The following is a 21,349-nucleotide window of genomic DNA, read 5'->3' on the forward strand; positions in this document are numbered from 1 at the left end:
GGAAGGCCTGAGTAAGTGCAACCTTGCCTTTCATGAGGTGAATGTGCTTTGGTGTGCCTTAACTTGTAACAAACTAGTCCACTTAAGACCTGATACATTTCCCCCCATAATCTGGAAGATATAAAGAGGGACATCCTGCTGTAGACCTACACATCATCATATATGAGATCAAGGGACCTTTCTTCCTGGAACTTAAAAATAAAGACTGCCCTCCATGTAAGTTGCAAGGTTATATCCAGTTCCATCAGATTTTATATTAACCGATGTGTCTTTTCCTGTGTTGTCTTGCACGCTGATATTTTCCCAAAGATGGAGCAGAAGCAAAAGCAGTCAGTCCACATTTTCGCCTTAGCCTTCATTCCCTAAGTCCACATGTCTTAGGGAATGAAGGCTACTGCTGAATCCAGAAGAAAAAAGAAGGCAATCCTTCTTTTTTAGCATGGCCCTTAAATCCTTTCAGGCCATGAACAATAGAACATAGAAAATATTTTGTGAGTCCATCTGCCACCTCCTAGACTACATTAAGATTCTCTGGGCTGGAGGATGGGGGAAAGAGGATGAGAAGGCACAGAAAGGACATAACGAGAGAATGTGGTGGTGCTGGAGTCTGACGCGCTAACTGGGAAGGTCATCTCAGACAAGAATGGGGTCAGCATTCCATTCTAGTGCCTGGTCTCTGCTCCTGTCACTATTGCCCTGTCAGCCAGTGTGGCATGTACTGACCACCCAGCCGGAGTTCTGCCTGCCTTTACCCTAATCTCTCTCTGTGTAGGCCACTCCCATTTTAAAAACTCCAGACACCAGGAAGCACTCCTGCTCCAGCAAAGCCTGGAAGCCCAGAAATCAAGGGATTGGGGAAGGGCCTCAGGGGAAGAAAGCTTTCTTGTACTCAGGTGGGATAGAATAGGACCAGTTCAAAATCAACATCCACGGGACACCTACCACAGTATAGGACAGTGATGATACACACCCCTTCCAGAATCTTTCCTCCTCCTCTCATTCTGTCTTTGCCTGGAACAGTTGGGTTGTTTAGCCACAGCTGAGACTCAAAAAGGACTCTAAGGAACAGAATTTCCCACTTCTTTGATTTTTTTAAAAATAGGAGTATCCTGGGGCGCCTGGGTGGCTCAGTCTGTTAAACATCTGCCTTTGGCTCAGGGAGCCTGCTTCTCCCTCTGCCTGATGCTCCCCCTGCTTGTGCTCTCTCTCTCTCTCTGAGAAAATAAAGAAATAAAATCATTTTTAAAAATTTTAAAAAATAGGACTATCATCTGCTGCCCCCATCTTCGGCCCTGTGTTCCTTCCTGACTCCTTTCCATGCACCACTTACCACGTGTTACTCTCCACCCCCTGCCACCCCCCCCCCCCCAATCTTTTATTCCAGGGCGAAGAATCTTGGTTTCTTTAGATTGTTGTTTAAACATTTCTCTCTGGGTATAAACTTGGCTTTGTGTCTGCGAGCCCTGTAATAATAATAATAATAATAATAATAATAATAATAATAGAGTCATTTAGTGAGCCGAAGCTCTTTAGAAGCTGTTAGATAAATGACATTACACTGGCAGTCAGTAGTAAATAGTAAAAAGACAGCATGACTGGCTGCTCCTTCAGATCACAGACAACCTGGAACTGGACTTTTGTACTTTCTGCTAAGAAAAGCATGGGGTGCCTGGGAGGGTGATGCTCTACCAAATGACATGCTCATGCACAACGCTAGTAACTTTCTGAAGCACTCCGACCCCTTCTCCTCTCACTTTATTTCCCTACAGTGGAGTGAGGGGGACAGGCTCGGGTTTGACAGATGAGCTGTGTCCTGCGCAGGGCGTTAAAAGGCGTTCCCTGCGGGACACACAAGGACCTCCTCAGGCTGAGAGGCCTGTGTCCGGACACCCTGCAGCCCTGTGCTCTGGCTTCGGGACATAACATCTCTGCTAACATGCCTCGTGCCTTTGGCAAATTACTTCATCTCTCTGTCTCTGTTTTCTAACCTCTAAAAGAAGATCCTCTCCACTTTTAACTATCCTTTCACCCAGGGAGCAAGAGGCAGGTGGAGAGAGGCAATGTTTGGTTGGCTAATCACGCTTTCCAAGCGATCTTGCTCGCTTTTCCCCTCCATTCCTGCAGATAGCTACCTTTAAGTGTTCCTTTCAATTTGTTGACTGCACTTAATGCTCTTTTAGGTCCTGCCTTCTTTTCGGGAACAGGAGTGGGCGGAGAGGAAGTGTCCTGCCACTACCAATACTTTCCTCTAGGAGGAGCCGCGCAGCCCCGAAGAGAGTGACACGCACCAACTCCAACTCCTTCGCGGGGAACGCTTCATCCCAGCTCCTCGGAAGGCTTGGCCCGGACGGCGCTCCGCGCCTCCGCAGCGGGTCTCGAACCGGTCGCCCCGAACTCCCGCTTCCCCTCGCCGCTGCTGCCCGGGTCGCGGGGGCGGCGGGCCGGGCCCGGCGTGACCCCTGGTGAGCGGCGGCCGCCGTTTCCCACCCATCCCCTCCCGTCCTCCCTTCCCGTTTCACCCCGCCCCTCCTCCTCCCCAAGCCTGACAGCCCGCGAGCTGCCAAGCTGGGCGCAGCCATGGGAAGAGGAGGCGGTCTAGGGAGCGGCGGCGGCGGCGGCGGCTGCTGGAGCGGCGGTGGCGGCGGCTGCTGCTGAGCCGAGGCGGCGGCGGGGACCCCGGGCTGGGGCCACGCAGGCCGGAGGCCCCAGCGCCCTCGGCCCCAGCGCGGAAGCGAACCCGCGCTCTCTATCCCAAGGCGAGACTCAGAGGTACTGGAGCGGGGTCGGTGGGGGGGTGGGGTTGGGGTGGGGGGGGAAGAGGCTCAGGGAGTCGGGCTCTTCTGTCCCCCCTTTTGTGCCCGGGGGCCTAGGAGTGGACCAGTTGTTTATCAAAGTGGGGATCTGGCTTATGTATTTACACGAGTCATTTTTTTCCCGGGGGACTTGGGGGTTGGCTGTGCTCCCCTCCTCCTCGCGAAGAAGTTGTTTTCTGCTGGTGGGTTGTTGTAACCCGATCCACGCTGTGGATGTGTGTGTGTGTGGACATTGGTGGTGGGCGTCAGGAGTTGGGGGCGACAGGCGAACCATCCCACGCTGGCGCCCGCTGTGGCCGGTGTTCGCGGTACCTGGAGGGGCTTCCTCTGAAGCCAGGATTGTTAAAGTCGTAAAAGTTTTGCGTTTCTCTTTGACATCATCAGCCGGGCTGGGGCAGGAACTGCTGAGGCTGCCGCCGCGGAGCGGGGAGAGGTCCCTGGCGGCGCGACCCGAGGAGAGGGGAGGTCGTCGGGCTGTGCGCGTCGGCACCGCGCGCTCCTCCCCAAAGCGCACCGCCCTCTGCGCGTTTGTGCTTAATGCAGCCACGCTTTGGCACCCGCGGAGCTGGGGTCAGTAGAGTCACGGCCACCAGTCCCCAGGAGCTGGAGTGGGTGGACATCGTGGCAAGCCGAGCACCCCCAGCCCCTGACACACTTGTGGTTATGAAATCAACCAGGCTCAAAGTTTTGACAGAACTGCCCGAGGCATGAGAGCTGCGGGTGAGTGGGGTAGCCGCGTGTCAGGGGAGAGGGTGCTGGTGGCGTGCACAGGGTGCCGGGCAGGGTCACCCACTCGCGGGTGCGTGGGGGAGTCTATTTTGGGGCGAGTGCTTTATATATAACCCGAGTGGGGACGCCGACTCGGGCCCGGCTGCGGGAGTTGGTAACCTGGCTTCGGGTACGCGTGCTGGATGGGTGTACGTGCGCGCTGTGTGTGTGTGCGCGTGTGTGCGCGCGTGTGTGCGCCTGGGGAGGCGTGTCGGCGCCTGAGCCAGTAGGTTGTGCAGGGGGGAGGAGGAGGCCAGAGAGGTGCCGCCCGCCCATTTGTGCAGCCAGGAGACCTTGGAAGGGATAGGGAAAGGTAACGGGAGGCCAGGGGGTTGGGAAGTCGCAGGAGTTCCTGCATAGGATTTAAATACCACGGACTTAAAAACACTAAACTCCCATCCAAGTACTAACCAGGCCTGACCCTGCTTAGCTTTAAAACACTAAACCCATTGCCTTTGAGGAGCTGAAGGCTGGAGGAGGAGGTTTCTGGAGCTCTCAGGAGACTTGCATAGGAGGACGAGGGTTCTATGTGTAGGTACAGAACCTTGGAGGCCCAGACCCGAGTTGGAGCTGCAGGTCTGAGATTCCTGGGGTGCAGCTGGGCACAGTCCAGAAACTAGATGGTCTCTGGGGTGTTTACCTTTAGAATCCCTGGCACGTGTGCCTGGGAAGGCACCCACCTTTCATACATGTTGCGGCAGCTGTGCCGTGAGCAATTGGTGTTCTAGGCTAGTTTCCACCTGGGTCACCCTGCTAGTCCTTTTCTCTGGGGTGCCAAGGTATATACACTTTGGAGGTAATTAATGTGAAATATTTTCCAGAAATTAAAATGCTAGATAGAAACAAAATGACTTAGTCCACAGGATTGTTAGTTCCATCTTTTCTGTGATTGGGGATTCTGTTTCCTTTTGAGAAAAGCTTGTTCCCAGATTAGATTTCTAGGGGTCTCTGGTTATTTACGGTTTCTCTTCAGATGGACTTCAGATGGAGCTGGAAGGATGTGTTTTCACCCAGAGATCCTTGGACATCATTTGTAGTTTAAGCTCGGCCTGTCCTTTATCTCCTTCCACCCTTGTAAACTTTTTGATTCACATAAGTCTAAGGAAAGTTGGTGAGCCAACATTCAGCTTTCCATTTGGAGTAAATATATCACAGTGAAATTATAGTTTTGGTCTGCTGAATGCTATGGAAGGCCAACACTTAATAGGCTAAAGTGTGAAATGAAAGTCTATAAAGGCAGTGACAAAGCCATGACTCTCCAGTGCATTTTTTTTTTTCCAAACTGAGCATAACTTTGCGTTGCAAATATTTGTTCTAGACAGAGTTTGGGGCTGTGTTTTTTTATTATTAGTGCATAAACAGCAGACTCCACATTATAAACCACTTAAAATGGATACTAGGCATCTTCTCTATGCTATATCTGGTGCTTGTATTAACAGATATTTACAGTGCTTGGTTACCTACGGGACTGTCATGTGGAGTATCTCATTAGGTCCGGACATAATGTTTATAGCATAATGTAATAAATGGAGCCCCAGTTGCAGCCTACTTCTGCCAAGCGCATGAAATACCCCAGCATGGAAACAAATCTTGAAGTTGGTCCAACTTGGCGAGGCTTTTTGGCTATCTGCTGGTGAGCATTGTTAATGTAAAGATAAATCTGAGTGATACAGTGAGAATGTGGCACAGTAAATTGTTTAACTTAGAAAAACAGGCATGGGTTATATTGATTAAATTTGTGAACCTGAGGATTAAACTTCTCTGGTCACTCCACTGGTAAATTGCACAGTTATGGAGACTTGGTGTAGTTTTAGAGAACAATTAAAGATATGTCAATAATGAAAATAACTTAATGTGTTCACATGTGTCCATAAAAACCCTCAATTTTTTTTAAAAAAGAGAAAACCCTGTAACCTCTGTGGTAATGATTTAAATAATATGAGATTCCAACTCATCTAATCACTTTCTGAACATTGATTTGATAAGAACTGAATTTGGTAAAGCTTTGGAATCAGCCCTCTGCTCATTGTGTAAACAAAGCAATGAGGGTGTCTTTTAGGGAAGTGATTTTTTCCCCCGACCTTGAACAGTATAATGTTAATAACATGCCCAATAAAATGTTTGATGAGTATGGTAACCACCTTCAGAGGTACCTATCAGGTGCATGAACTTCCACCTCAGTAGCCTTTTCTGTAAATGGGCCAGCCCACCTCTTGAAAATAATCAGCTGGCAATCTTGCTTCCTCGCTGGCCAGTCCATTCTAGGAGAGATTCATTTTTAGAAAGTCCTGCTTTACACTAAATCAACATTTTCTTCTACCTATTGACCTACTGTTCAGTTGCTGGAGCAACACACAATGAATCTAATCTCTCTTCCCTTTAAGTGCTATATTTGAAAACAAACATTATGCCCCTTCTTCCTGAATTCTTTTTTTTTTTTTTTTGCTATCCTTGCAGTTCTTCTCACCCACAGTGGGGTCCCACCCTTCCCTGCCCTGACAACATGCCCCAGAGTCTGCACTCACGATACCCCTCATCATGTTTGTCATCTAAAACTCAGATGTGAAATCCTTAGTTCTGGACTTTCTGCATCCATTAAGGCAGCTTAATATTCATGAGCTATTTTAGCCATCTCATTACACAGTTCACTAATTTCTAAGCTGTAAACAAGATAACAACTTACTCTTTTTAGATTATTAGTCATCCATAGTCAAGACATTATAATCTTTCAAAATATTTTTATGTTAACTGTACTTCATTAACAAAAATATTTTTTTATGCCTGAATTTCATATCTATGGGAAGTGTCATACTGTGCAGGTACATAGAATCCTACATGCAATGAACATAGTTACTTAATTTCTCCCTATCAAAGGAACACTAAGCAAAAACAAAAACAAAAACAAAAAAACCAGATGTAGAATGTTCTTGAAGACAAGCAAATTGAAGTTGCATATCACAGACAGGTAGGAACAGCGAGGTATTCTTTTCCTGGACCTTACTGTGTCTGCTTCCACAAACATGAGTCAGTCCTAGCAATCAGGCATTTATTGAAGGCTCGTTCTATCCCAGTCTCAGAGAGTATGCCATCTGGCCCTAAATGAGGTGAAAGTACATCTGACAGAAATGCTTCCTCAGGCAACTGGGATTTAAGATGTACACACAGGACATGACTGAGTCAGCAACCCCTTCTTCTCCTGAAGGTAAATGGCCCATCATGTCACAGGGAAGTCAAAAGCAGGTATATCACTACATCAGTTCCAGGACAGGTTCCTGCCTCCTGTTGTGTGTCTGGATCCAAATCAGGCAAGGCTCTGATGGTCTTCACTGACTAAGTTCTAGCCTTCTTGGAGGAAAGAAGCAAAGCTGGTATATACAGGGGGAGAGGGTGTGGTTCAAGGGCAAACACTTTGGTGCCCATTGGACCTCAGTTTGAATTTGAGTTTTACCACCAACAGGCACATCAGCTCCTCTGAGACTCACTGTTCTCCTCAGTGAAAATTATGATGCTTAACACCCAGGGCTGAGGTATTGACACATAACCCCCGTAGCATTTACGGCCTGTACTGCTCATTGGACACCTGCCCGATATGATGGATTTCCCTTTTATGTATCTGTCTGGGGCTTCCCAACTAAGTTATGTTTCCCCTGCTACCAGCTGGGAATCTGCCACAGCTGAGAATCTTCTGTCTTCTTGCAAGAGATGTTTATGGTTGATGATGATGACGATGTTGTTTTTCTCAGCAAGTCTGAATGTGAAAGAAAGAACCATTTTTTATCGGCAAAGAGAGAAAACCAGCCTGTGATATGGACTGACATCTGGGACTCTCAGAAGGTCCTCCTTTGCACATTGACCTTTAGTCAGAACAAGGGGCCAGTGACAGTCTGTGCTCTTTGATGAAATTATTCATGCTGTCCCCCTTGTGTGTGTGTGTGTGTGTGTGTTTGCAGTAAGATTCCTCACTAATCCCCTAGCATTATGATCTCCATCTATATCACATTTGCTTCTTTGCTTTATTCTGTTCTCGTAGAAAGGGAGGAAATAATCAATGAAAAGGGCCTATTTTTTTAAAGTTCAAAAATTCATTTCACAACTCTACCTTCTATCTAGCCCCCACCTCCTGCAAAAAAAAAATAAAATTACAGCAGACCCACTGACAAGTACTTAGACATGTAATTTCCAAACAAAAGTTCTACTTTGATGTAAGAAACCCTTAAGTTAGGATGGCATAATATGAAACCATAGTTAACTCGGTGTCAGAGAACTTGGTCCCCCTTGAGCTTTGCCTTCCGCGGGCTTTGTAATTTTTGCAAACTGTTGAACTTCCCTGGTCTTCATATTTCTTACATGTTAATAACAGACAACAACAACAAAAACGAGGAATAAACAAGATGCCGTCTTAGGATTCTTTGGGGGGCTATGATTTGAATTCATTTAATTATTGAATTTCTCTTTTCTCTCAGAGCCTTTGGGACTTCGCTTGAAACTCTCCAAGAACACCTATTTCATTTGTTTTCAGTTTCCTGGTCTGTTTTTTCATATCTGTCTTCCTTGCTAGGAACGGTTCCTCAAAACAGAAAATAAATTTTATTCATTTTTATATTTTTCCACTCTTTGCTGGATGCTTGTAAACACAGCAGCCGTAAAAAGTGTTAGTCTAATTAACATGGAATGCCTTGGATAGTCGAGCTCTAATTCAGATCACTTATTTAACAAGCTACAATTTTCAATATAAGCATCAAGAAATAGTGTTGCTTATTTTATTCCCTCACCATTAATATTTTTAGTCAGTTAAGTAAAACAGATAAAAGTGTAATCATGGCTGTGCTTCCTGAAACAATACCAGCTCATCATGGTCTGATGCAGAAAATCCCTTGGAAGCAGTTTTCTTTTCTTTTGTTGTTTGTTGTTATTTTGCTTTAAGCTAAAGACAATTCTGCTATGAGTACCAGACTCTTAAAAGAAGGACAGAAAGGATCCTTGTTTAGTTTCAACTTCTTTCTTCAGTCCTTGCTTTTCACTACCTTTTAATAGAGGCAAATGAAGCCTTAGGTCAGGCATCAATTTTACCAAATAATGATTCATAAGAAGGCTGTGATTTTGTCAGAAATTGTTGGGCTGTGTTTTTTTAATTAACATCTAAACCTACCTTCAAATGCTCCATTTCAAAATCAGTAGATAATTTCTCCTGCAGAGTCCTTAAAACTTCCAGATGTGTTTACTGCTTTGATTAGACCTTGCTTCTTTTGTGATTGACAAGACTTCAGTCAGTTTTCTTTAGGATAATATCATTATAATCCCAATGAGTTATACTTCTTAGATTGTGAATTTGTTTAAACATAAACAAGTCTATCTCCAGCTGGCTGGGCTTCTAAGTGAAACGTGTATCCCAGGGAAAATGCTCACTTCACGGGGATTTGACACAGGTGGAGGAGAATACTCTGAGAAAGCCCTTATTCCGTGGGAGAACACCAAAGGATTTTGTGAATTGAATAGGTGCTTCTCTGTACTTACCTATGGTGGACAGCCTGCTATGCTAGACATTTGCTCCAGTAACTCCTCCTTGATTATTTCCTCATTTATATTATTTAAAAACTTTAAAGAACTAAAGGACCTCTGTTCCTACCATAAAGTCATTGGTCCAAAGAAAAATTCATTTTTCTTGTTTAAGACATGTACTTTATTATAATAAGCATCATATCTATCTTTTTTCCTTGAGTTGCCATATCAAAAACAAGTAGAGTGTGACCATTACAAAATAGACATCCAGAGTTCTCTCCCCACGTGCTTATTGACACAAAAGGTGCTGCCAGTGATGCACTCAACTTTGGTGATGGCTGGTCATAAGCTTCTGTCGGTCTTCCAGTTCTGACTGCCACTGGCCAGGCAGCCTTTGCCCCTGGTCAGGATGATGGCATACGAGATCCTGATTCACCCTATCTGCCCCTTCTTTGGACATCTTCAGGCTAGGTTATTGTTATCCCAGAAAACCTCAATTTGGCAAAGCAAAGTGAAAAACAGTCTGGGGGAGCCTATATGAATGATAAATTATGGAAAGAGTACTGAAGACAGAGCCTTGACAGTGGCTTCTTGACCTAGGGGTAGAAGAAGATACCAGAATCCCTGGGCAAGATGATGATGAATGAAGAAAAGGTACCACTTTGATGCCTAGCAAGTTAGAAAGATTAAAGTGGAGCAAGAATGAAGAGGAATTATTTCTTTTATATTAGCACTCAGCATAGCATCTTATTTCCTTTAGAGATATTGACAAAACAGTGCTTTGCTTGTCATAGAATAGTTGTTTAATAAATATTTTTTGATGACCTTAGTTTGTAGTAAAACAGAGAAATTGAAGTGTCGATAAGACGGATGTGGTAAGTTGGACAAAGGATGTGGATGGAGTCAGGTGATGACTAGGATCTAAGCTCAGAATGCAAATTTGGTATGATTCTCCTTAGATTATTTTTTTTTTAAGATTTTATTTATTTATTTGAGAGAGAGAATGAGACAGAGAGAGCATGGGAGGGGGGAGGGTCAGAGGGAGAAGCAGGCTCCCCGCTGAGCAGGGAGCCCGATGCGGGACTCGATCCTGGGACTCCAGGATCATGACCTGAGCTGAAGGCAGTCGCTTAAACAACTGAGCCACCCAGGCGCCCTCTCCTTAGATTAATGGTAACACCTGAACTTGATGACCAACTTTCCCAGGTGGATCCTGTTCAGGGTCTTGGCAAAGTCCAAGAAATTTTTAATATTTGAAGCAAGATGGAGACATGTTGGAATTTTTCTGTAGGACTCAGTAGGGTTTGGGAGACATACCCAGTTGGCAGCTCTCAGTATACCCCTCATCAAAGAGCATACAATTTTAATTTTCTTTGCTTTCATCCTGTAAACTTTAGTGTTTTTATTTATTCCTTATAGTACATGTAGGGTATGTGAGAATTAGGAATGTCATCTGAAAAGTACTTTGAAAACTACTTGGGAAAAGATGCTGAATAAATAAAATTTTTTATTAGCCTGCAGGATGTAAGTTTGGCCAAGCTAGTGGTATTTTTGGGATCACTGTAAAAAATCAAAGACAGAACACATATTTATTGAGTCATTACTGTGTTCCCAGGAATGTGCTAGACACTCTGGGGAATATAAAAGTAGTATAAGACATGACCCTTGACTTTGGGACCTAGCATTCAAGCTAGGAAGGCAACACTAATAATGTCTGTTGTGTGATTAAGGAACAGTAGACAATTATACAATTTAATGAAAAATTCAATTACAGACTGGAAATGCTATATTTATTTTGAGAGAAGGGAAATCTGTTTGGGCTGCAGTATTTGGGGCAATGGCTTATAGGCAAAGTGGCTTCTGAGCCAGTATTTTAAATATGGTACCTTTTTTTTTTTTTTTTTGATAGGTAGATGTTTTGTGTGAGAAGGTTAGGAACTTAGCACCAGGAGACATATCTGCATATCTGGAGCTTACTGGGGTTACTTGTAACAAGGGAGTAGGCAGGGTATATACCAGGCTGTGGATTTGTTTACACAGAAGCCTTCTTCATTGCTTATCATTGATGTTGTATGTAGATCCATCCTTAGGGTGGGGCTATTGGGATGGCCACCCTGAACCTAGTCCTTGCTGGAAGGGGATGACTGTTGCAGGGTGTTTCTGCACACTTATCTTTAAAAAAACAAATTTTTTATTACATATAATGTATTATTTGTTTCAGGGGTACAGGTCTGTGATTCATCAGTCTTACACAATTCACAGTGCTCACCATAGTACATACCCTCCCCAGTGTCCATCACCCAGCCACCCCATCCCTCCCACCCTCCTCCACTCCGGCAACCCTCAGTTTGTTTCCTGAAATTAAGAGTCTCTTATGGTTTGTCTCCCTCTCTGGTTTCGTCCTGTTTCATTTTTCCCTCCCTTCCCCTATTATCCTCTGCCTTGTTTCTCAAATTCCTCATATCAGTGAGATCATATGATACTTGTCTTTCTCTGATTGACTTATTTTGCTTAGTGTAATACCCTCTAGTTTCTGCATACTTATCTTATATGAACATTATATAAATTCAATTTGAAAATTTCTTTAATAATATTCTAGAAGATCTATAAACGATACCAGCAGTATGGCTTCCTTTCAAGAATATGATCTTGATTGGACCCTACACTGGTAGAATTGGCCTGTGATTCCCTCCTTCACTTCCACTTCCCTGCCACATGCTGTAATGACAGTTTTGGCCCAGTAGTCAGAGGGCCTTATAGAACTTGATCATCCATCAGTGTTTCTCAACAAAGGCACTGCTTCTCTGCTAGGCAGTGCCTAGGGGTATTCGGAAATATGATTGTTACAAGGACTAAAAAGAGAGAGAACGCATGAATAGACATTTTCCAGAGAAGACATACAGATGGGCAAGAGACATGAAAAGATGCTCAACATCTCTGATCATCAGGGAAATACAAATCAAAACTACAATGAGCTACCACTTCACACCTGTCAGAATTGCTAGAATCAACAACACAAGAAACAGCAGGTGTTGGCAAGGATGTGGAGAAAGGGGAACCCTCTTGCACTATTGGTGGGAATGCAAACTGGTGCAGCCGCTGTGGAAAACAGTATGGAGGTTCCCCAAAAAGTTAAAAATAGAAGTACCCTATGATCCAGCAATTGCACTACTTGGTATTTACCCAAAGAATATAAAAATACTAATTCAAAGGGATACGTACACCTGATGTTTATAGCAGCATTGTCTACAATAGCCGAATTATAGAAACAGCCCAATTATCCATTGACTGATGAATGGATAAAGATGTGATATATATATATATATATATATATATATATATATATATATATTTTCCTAGATATATTTTATTCTTTTTGATGCAATTATAAATGGGATTGTTTTCTTAATTTGCCTTTTATTTATTTAATTTTTATTTATTTATTTAATTTATTCTTAATTTCTCTTTTTAAAATTTTTTATTGTTATGTTAATCACCATACATTACATCATTAGTTTTTGATGTAGTGTTCCGTGATTTATTGTTTGTGTATAACACCCAGTGCTCCATGCAGAACGTGCCCTCTTTAATACCCATCACCAGGCTAACCCATCCTCCCCCCCTCCCCTCTAGAACCCTCAGTTTGTTTTTCAGAGTCTGTCGTCTCTCATGGTTCGTCTCCCCCTCCGATTTCCCTCCCTTCATTCTTCCCCTCCTGCTATCTTCTTCTTCTTCTTTTTTTTTTTTTTAACATATATTGTATTATTTGTTTCAGAGGTACAGATCTGTGATTCAATGGTCTTGCACAATTCACAGCGCTCACCATAGCACATACCCTCCCCAATGTCTATCACCCAGCCACCCCATCCCTCCCACCCCCCCACCACTCCAGCACCCCTCAGTTTGTTTCCTGAGATTAAGAATTCCTCATATCAGTGAGGTCATATGATACGTGTCTTTCTCTGATTGACTTACTTCGCTCAGCGTAACACCCTCCAGTTCCATCCACATTGTTGCAAATGGCAAGATCTCATTCCTTTTGATGGCTGCATAATATTCCATTGTGTGTGTGTGTGTGTGTGTGTGTGTGTGTGTGTGTGTGTGTGTAGTACCACATCTTCTTTATCCATTCATCTGTCAATGGACATCTTGGCTCTTTCCACAGTTTGGCTATTGTGGACATTGCTTCTATAAACATAGGGGTGCACGTACCCCTTCGGATCCCTACATTTGTATCTTTGGGGTAAATACCCAGTAGTGCAATTGCTGGATCGTATGGTAGCTCTATTTTCAACTTTTTGAGGAACCTCCATACTGTTTTCCAGACTGGCTGCACCAGCTTGCATTCCCATCAACAGTGTAGGAGGGTTCCCCTTTCTCTGCATCCCTGCCAACATCTGTCGTTTTCTGACTTGTTAATTTTAGCCATTCTGACTGGTGTGAGGTGATGTCTCATTGAGGTTTTGATTTGGATTTCCCTGATGCCGAGCGATGTTATTCTTAATTTCTCTTTATGAAAGTTTATTACTAGTGTATGGAAACACAACAGATTTTTGTGGATTGATTTTGTATCCTATAACTTTACTAACTTTATTTATTCTAAAAGTTTTTTCATGGAGTCTTTAGGGTCTTCTGTTTATATATAATGGAATATTATTCAGCCATTTGCAAAGACCTGGATGGAGCTAGAGAGTTTTATGTATTATGCTAAGTAAAATAAGTCAAAGAAAGACAAATATATGATTTCATTCATACGTGGAATTTAAGAAACAAAACAAATGAGGAAAGGGGAAAAAAAGAGAGAAAGAGAGGCAAACCAAGAAACAGACTCTTAACTATAGAAAACAATCTGATGGTCACCAGAGGGGAGGTGGGGGGGGGGGAATGGGTGAAATGGGTGATGGGGATGAAGGAGGGCACTTGTGATGAGCACCAGGTGTTATATGGAAGTGCTGAATCGCTATATTGTACACCTGAAACTAATATAACACTGTATGTTAACTGGAATTTTTAAAAAGGAGTTATAGATTTTTTTTTAGTGCCCAGAGTCAAGGATGCTTAATGTCTGTAATGCCAGGGGCAGCCCTACAAAAGGAAGAATTATATGTCCTCAAATGCCAGTGGACTGCTGTTGAAAACTGAGTCCAACATCCTTATTTTATTTATAGGTGAGGAAGTGGGAGTCCCTGAGAAGTGACAAGATTTCTCTGGGATTAAAGCTCCACCACGACAGTGACAGATTTATAACCCAGCTTGTCTAGCATTCTTTCCAGGACTCTTTCTGCTATACCACGTTCCCACCTACAAACACTGATTTTAACCATGAAATAGTGTGTTGTTTACCTCTGTTGTTCACAGGTGAGGGTGACAGCTGTGTTAACTACCTGAGTGGGCGGGTTGTGAATTGAGGCCAATGACACATGGCCAGTTCTTTTCACTGGGAAAAGAGCGAGATTTGCCTGTGAATTAGGGCTGGCAGATGCCCTCTTACGTGTCCCTGTGAAAGCTTACAGGTAGGTCGGCATTCTGGAAAGGGCATGGACCAGGCTTTGGAATCACACAATCTGGTTTGTCTGATGGGGTCTGAATCCAGCTTTGCCATTTACTACCTTTACAACTCTCAGCAAGTTAATTAAACTCTTTGAGCTTTATCTGCAAAATGGGGATAGTGATTCTTACTTTACAAAGCTGTTGTATGAACATTGGGGTGCATGTGCCCCTTCTTTTCACTACATCTGTATCTTTGGGGTAAATACCTAGTTTTCAATGGCTGGGTCATAGGGTAGCTCTAAATAGCCAAACTGTGGAAGGAGCCGAGATGCCCTTCAACAGACGAATGGATAAAGAAGATGTGATTCATATACACAATGGAATGTTACTCAGCCATCAGAAAGGGTGAATACCCACCATTTGTGTCGACATGGATGGAACTGGAGGGGATTATGCTAAGTGAAACAAGTCAAGCAGAGAAAGACAGTGATCATATGGTTTCACTCATATGTGGAACATAAGGAATAGCATGGAGGACCATAGGGGAAGGGAGGGAAAACTGAAGGGAGGGAAATCAGAGAGGGATACAAACCGTGAGAGACTCTGGACTCCAGGAACCAAACTGAGGGTTACAGAAGGGAGGGGGGTGGGAGGATGGGGTAACCGGGTGATGGGTATTAAGGAGGGCACGTATTGCATGGAGCACTGGGAGTTATATGCAACTAATGAATCGTGGAACACTACAACAAAAACTAATGATGTACTATATGCTGGCTAACTGAACATAATAATAAAAAAAACCCCAAAGCTGTTGTAGTTTAAGTGCGTCAAAACAATGACTGGCCCATGTTATATTGCAGCAAGAGAAGACTCCGTGCAGCACCCTTCTGAGAGGCTGTGAGCCATGAGACTTAATTATCTTCACCCATAAAAGATTACTTGATATCAACTGCTGCTTTTTCCCCCCTCCTCTTTTCCCCATTCAACCCAATTTTGGGCTTTACTGAGTCCTTGAAGTGTTTCTTTTGTTTGAACCATTGAAATATCCCTCCTTCAGAAGAGTACTGCTGGCCAGAGATTAGTTTCTCGAGTCCGGACTTCCCCGGCGATGTGCCTAGACTATTACTGCACAAACAGAAGTGACCTATATATCCACATGGTTATTGGTGACTTATGAAGTTTGGATTTTAAAATCAATATTAAATTATTCCTGGATATATGTGTTTGTCAGAGAGATTTCTATCAGTGATGGGAAACCCTCCTTAGGCAAGGTGGTACTGTCTGTAAGTTCAGGGAGAATTGAAAGTTGGCCAGTTGGGGTGGTCATGTTGTGGTAAAAGGCCTTTCTGGGTAAAGAATAGCCTATGGTGATGTGCTGTAAGATACAAGAACCTGGAGGAATGCAACAAAGTAAAATCAGTGTGTGTGTGTGTGTGTGTGTGTGAGAGAGAGAGAGAGAGAGAGAGAAAGAGTGTGTGTATCTTCAGAGGACTCTTTCTCTCTTGTCATTCAGGCCCCAGCTCAAATGTCACCTTCTCGGAAAGGACAGGACCCCTCTGACCCCAATCTAATAGAGTATGACCTTCCCTCAGTGAGGTCATTCTATCATATGATCCTGTTTTGTTTTGACATCACTTATCACTATCTGATATTATCTTGTTTATTAATTTGTTTTCCTGTTGTTTGTCCATTTCCACCAACAAAAATATAAACTCCTTCCTAGTAGGGACCTTTTTTGTCTTGATCATTTTATATCCTGTAGAAAATCCTCGGGAAGTTTTGGTTAAATAAATGAATGAATGCATTTTAGTAGTTAATGTAAGTTTTTGTTAGCATTCTTCCAAACATTTCTCTTTCACACATCCAAAAATGTGTGGCTTTCATGTGCCAATTCCTAGCATATTTATAATTTGGTGATTTTGCTCATGGTATGGAGTGAGGTGCTTTTTCCAGGGACCAAAGATAATCTAGGACAGCTATACTATCTCCCCATAAATTACCTTGAACTGATATATCCAGTAGCCGCTTTGTCAGCAAATACAGTTAGGAGTGATGTCTTGGTTTGGATTTCTCCCAGAAGCAGACCATGAGATAAGGATTCAGGTAAAAGTTTATTTAGGAAAGTGAAATAAGGAAGGGAAAGGAGCCAATAAAGGCAAGTTACCTTCGGCAACTGGAGTTTTTGATCTTCCCAGAGAGATTTTGGGAGCCCAGGCAAAACATATCTCAGAGTCCTCTCATTCCAGGATTGAAAAGTTTGAATATTCACCCACCAACTTTCATCAGACATTAGTTCCTGGTCACTCATGCTGGGGAGGGCAAAGCCGTCAGTCTTCAGATGGAAGAAAGAACTCGCAGGAAAAGAAACGCAGGTGTTGGCGCTTAGAATTAGGCAGTGCAAAGTAGTAGAGGTATGGGGATGTGGGTGGGAAAGGGACAGGCAACTTGCACTGAATAATACAATGTGATTTCTTTTAAATAAACATTTCATTTGGACTAATTTCAGATTAACAGAAGTGTTTGCAAAGAAAAATTGTAGAGTTCCTGTATGCTCCTTGCCCATTTCCCCCTAATGTTAATATCCGTAACCATGGCGTATTTATCAAAACTAAGAAACAAATATTAGTACAATACTACTAGCTAAACTCCAGACTTTATTCATATTTTCTGTTTCAACTAAGGTCCTTTTTCTGTTCCAGGATTCAATTCAGAATATCACATTGCATGTAGTTTTACTATTTTTACTTTATTTTATTTTTTTATTATTATTTTTCTAGAGGGGGAGGGAGGGGCAGAAGGAGAGGGAGAGAGAGAGAATCTTAAGCAGGCTCCACGCCTGGCCCGGAGCCAGACGCAGGGCTCTGTCTCACCACCCTGAGAGCATGACCTGAGCCAAAATCAAGAGTCCTATGCTTAACTGACTGGGCCACCCAGGTGCCCCTACAATTTTTAAATACTGTGCATACAGTCTTTTATTTGGGCCTTCTCGTGTCCAACTAACTAGTCTTTGTAACTACGTGGTTAAGCTCTGTGAGTGCAAAAACGATGACGTTGATGACATCCAACATCATGTTAGACAAGGTTATGTTCTCAAAACAAATATATCAAAACAACAATAAGAGCAAAACTGTATTCAGTGGGCATATGTATAGCTGACCCTCCATCAGTTAGCTGAGAAATACCCATAATGGTGTGATGACTTGGAAGAAATTTGATTTTCAACATGTATCCTGATCATTAAATGTGAAGCAGGACCCCCTGAGTCAGACATGACCCAGACCTTCCAATGTGCCCCACATCATAATGTGTGTGTCGCAATTAATTCTGCTAACTGTGAATCACATAGCCTTGAGACTGTTGGACTTTGGTCAATTAAGTTACTTGCCCAGGGCTCTGCAGATGGTAAATGATATCACTGAGATGAAAAACACATCTTCTGCCTTCAGAGCCTACACTCTTACTACTTGGTACTCAGTTAATGCCATTCTTCTCTGCTTGCCCAACACCTCTGCTTGGTGCCTTTTTGCTAGGCATGTGGGCTTTAACAAGTCTGTATTCTCAAACTGCAGTGGATGCAGATGCATGGTATATTTCTAAGTGAGCTGGCTTAAGCATCAGCCTGGAATCTGTGAATTTTTCTTTCAAAGCCTACCTAACATTTGCGAAACCTGTTATCTTGATATCCACATACATTGACCACAGAGATCTTCAGAAAGTCACCCATACTGCAGTAATAAAGTTTGATACAGGGCTAATAATAGACTTGAAAGCAAGCATCTCTAAAGAGCAAGACATCGATGTGTAATAATTAAAATACTATATTATAATGTGTTTGAGTTCAGATAGTTGACCTCCATTTCTCAGGCTTTCCATAATTAGTTTTTGTTTTGTTTTGTTTTGTTTTTTAAGTGTTACATCAGGGATATGGAACATTCAGTGAAATCTTTGACTAATCTTTCTACTTGCAGTGGCCCAACTGAAAATTTGCCTTGGTTGCCTTGGAACTCAGGACGTGAAATTCAGAAGAAATAATTCTTATAAATTATTTGGGCTTTGACTCTGGGAAGATAAACAACATGAATACCTAGGCTAACCAATGCTGCAATTCCTCTAACCTCTAATTCTGAATTCAGAAAAGAATAGGCTTTAGGGGTTTTTGTTTATTTTTACTTTGATTACAAGTTGTTGGAAGCCTGGAGTTAGTATCTAATAACACAATCAGTGTAAAACACAAATTATTTCACTATGAAATCTAACTTCTAAGAAGACACAAAGGGACAATCATGTAAAAATGGGCTTTTTTTTTTAGAAGGAATAAGCAGGGGTTGACCGAAAGGTAACCCCTTCAGACTCCAATGTTTAGAGCATTGCACGTTTTTAAAGGAGAAAAACCATTACCTTTCAGAACCTATGTGTGAAACTGTTTTCTTGACTTAAATGGCTACTTTAAGTTGGCATGGTTTTAAACTGTGACCTTTGATCCTTTGTATATGCAGTTCCAGGCACAATCTGTTCATGCAGGCTGGCCAACGGTGCTCTAGCCAACTCGCCCCTGGGCCTTGGGGTCTCCAGAAGAGTGGGCCAGGCTGGCTGCAAAGCACCCTCCACCCCTGCAAGATGCTGGGCTTTCGTCTGCTTTACACATAGTGCTCCTGAGAAAGTTGAACTTGAAGAAACTGCCTCTTCTTTAAAAAAGCAAGCACACAAAAATGTTTTAAACACACTATCGATTTCCTTATGTGGAATAGACTGCTTTTCTGCCTGCCTGTTTTTGCAAAGCCCTCAGATTTCTAGAAGAAAAATTTCATGAGCTTTTTTATGTCCACATTCAGATTTACTTTCAAGCTCCTAGACTATCAGCTCCTACAGGGCAAGGGACTGCATATTCTCTGCTTAGTGGACACGCAATAGTTAGCTTCACCGATTACTGGTGGGCGGGGGCAGCATTCAGGAAGTGCTTACTATGACCAAGGGCTCTACAAAGTTCTTTTTCATGTTATATTGTTTAATCCCACACAAAACCCCCATGAGCCACCAAATTCTACATTTGGTGGAACTGTGGCATAAGTTCAATAATTTGTGTAAGGACCCAGTGTTGGCAAGCAGCACGGACAAGATCCCAAGTGTACCTAACTCCCATGCTTCTAATCATCCTAACCACCACTACAGGATGGTTTTAAAACTGTTCACAAATTTTTTTGGTATTTCAAGAGGTGGAGTCCAAGTTCCCTCTCCTTGAGCATGGGCTAGACTTTACAGCTCGTTTCTAACAGAGTCAAGTGGAAGTGAAGATGTGCAGCTTTGGAGACTAGATCCTTCAGAGGTATCATGCCTTCTGTCTTGGCTGCTCTGTCTTTTGGATCATTCACTCTGGGTGAAAGCAGTTGCCATGTTTTGAGCTGCCCTATGGAGAGACCCAGATGCAAGGGAAGCGAGGGAGTCCCACAGCCAGTATGGAATGAAGAGCTCAGGTCCCCAGTCCAACAGCTAGTATGAAACTAAAGCATCTTGACAACCACCACCATGAGAATGACTTTGGAGGTGGAGCCTTCAGGGCCAGTCCAGCTGCAGAATGATTGTAGCCCCCTCCCCTCAACAGCTTGACTGCAGTCTCTTGAAAGACCTTGAGCCAGAACAACCCAGCCAAATCCCTGGCAGGTCCCTGCTCCTAGACTGTAAGATAATAAAGGTTTGTTGTTTTAAGCTGCTAATTTGTTACGCAGCAATAGATAACTAAGGCCGCCTAACACTGCCTTGCATATTTTTTTTAAAAAGAAGTTGTCTTGGGATGCCTGGGTGGCTCAGTCGGTTAAGTGTCTGGGATCCAGTCCCGCATCAGGCTCCCTGCTCAGTGGGGAGCCTGCTTCTCCCTCTGCCTGCCACTCCCCCTGCTTGTGCACACTCGTGCGCTCTCTCTGACAAATAAAATCTTAAAAAAATAAAAAATAAAAATAAACAAATTGTCTTAATTTCATTAAGTCTTAAATTTTGAAATATACAGCTAGGAGGAATTTTCCAGGAAAAAAAAAAACAGGCTGCCAAATACAAGTAGTAAAATATTAGTACCCAATTAACATAATTGTTACAATGACTTCTCTGGGATTTGGGATTTTGTAATTCAAATGACAACTGCTTTAAAAAGCTGTGATTTAAAGAGGAAGGATATTTATAATAACCACATTCCCGAAGTAGCATTTTGAACTTTTAAAAAATCCTTATGGGAAAACTCAGGAAGTATTCTCAATGGTAAGTTATCACTAATAATCGTAAATTGTCAGGGCCATGCTTGCACTTTACATGATTTAAAGAGGGACATAAAGCAAAGTTGAATTTTAACCTCTTCCCTGGTGATTTTACCCAGCTTTTCAAAGAGGGTCCTAAAAGCTCATAGGTCAAGCCGTTTCTTGGTTTGCTCTGCCTGACAAATTGCATTAACTCTGCTTTATGGCCACTTGCAGTTTAATAAATGACTTGGACTTTGATTAATATCTTTTGGGCTTAAGACCAGGAATTCGTAGAAGACTTTGGGATATAGTACTATAAACTTATTTAAAGATGGACTCTGAAAGCTGGTGGGAGATATATTAGTGTTGGTTTTAGTGCATGCAGAGGTACTGAATTTGGAGTACTCTTAAGTCCTTACAGAAGATCCTAGTTGATTGGCCTTTAAAAAATTATGTGAAAGTGATTTTTTTCCTATATATTTACAAAATGATCTAAGTGAGTTAAGGAATTCATTCATGAAGTAGATATGGCTAGTTCTTGTTTGGTATTCAGAA

General features: G+C 42.9%; 2 protein-coding genes across 4 annotated transcripts in view; both read left to right on the forward strand.

Moving 5' to 3' along the window:
* The window catches only part of LOC118006542 (F-box only protein 4), a 441,418-nt gene that overhangs the window by 379,582 nt on the left and 40,487 nt on the right, over positions 1-21,349 (forward strand). Inside the window, exon 7 of one of the 2 annotated variants that reach the window (XM_034999253.1) lies at positions 2,181-2,303. The exons of the other annotated variant lie outside the window; for it this stretch is intronic. Coding sequence (XP_034855144.1) covers positions 2,181-2,281 — 101 coding nt within the window. The 3' untranslated portion in view covers positions 2,282-2,303. Of the gene's footprint in view, positions 1-2,180; positions 2,304-21,349 lie in introns of those variants that run through there. 2 annotated transcript variants of the gene reach the window in all.
* The window catches only part of LOC118006541 (growth hormone receptor), a 257,625-nt gene continuing 238,844 nt past the window's right edge, over positions 2,569-21,349 (forward strand). The window contains exon 1 of one of the 2 annotated variants that reach the window (XM_034999247.1): positions 2,569-2,769. Coding sequence is in view for 1 of the 2 variants with exons in the window: in XM_034999245.1 (XP_034855136.1) it covers positions 3,521-3,533 (13 nt within the window). In the remaining variant the exon portion in view is untranslated. Of the gene's footprint in view, positions 2,770-2,891; positions 3,534-21,349 lie in introns of those variants that run through there. The other variant, XM_034999245.1, reaches the window with a different exon arrangement.

This window comes from Mirounga leonina, unplaced genomic scaffold (genome assembly GCF_011800145.1).
Source record: "Mirounga leonina isolate KUSES-001 unplaced genomic scaffold, KU_Mleo_1.0 Mir_97, whole genome shotgun sequence".
Lineage (NCBI taxonomy): Eukaryota > Metazoa > Chordata > Mammalia > Carnivora > Phocidae > Mirounga > Mirounga leonina.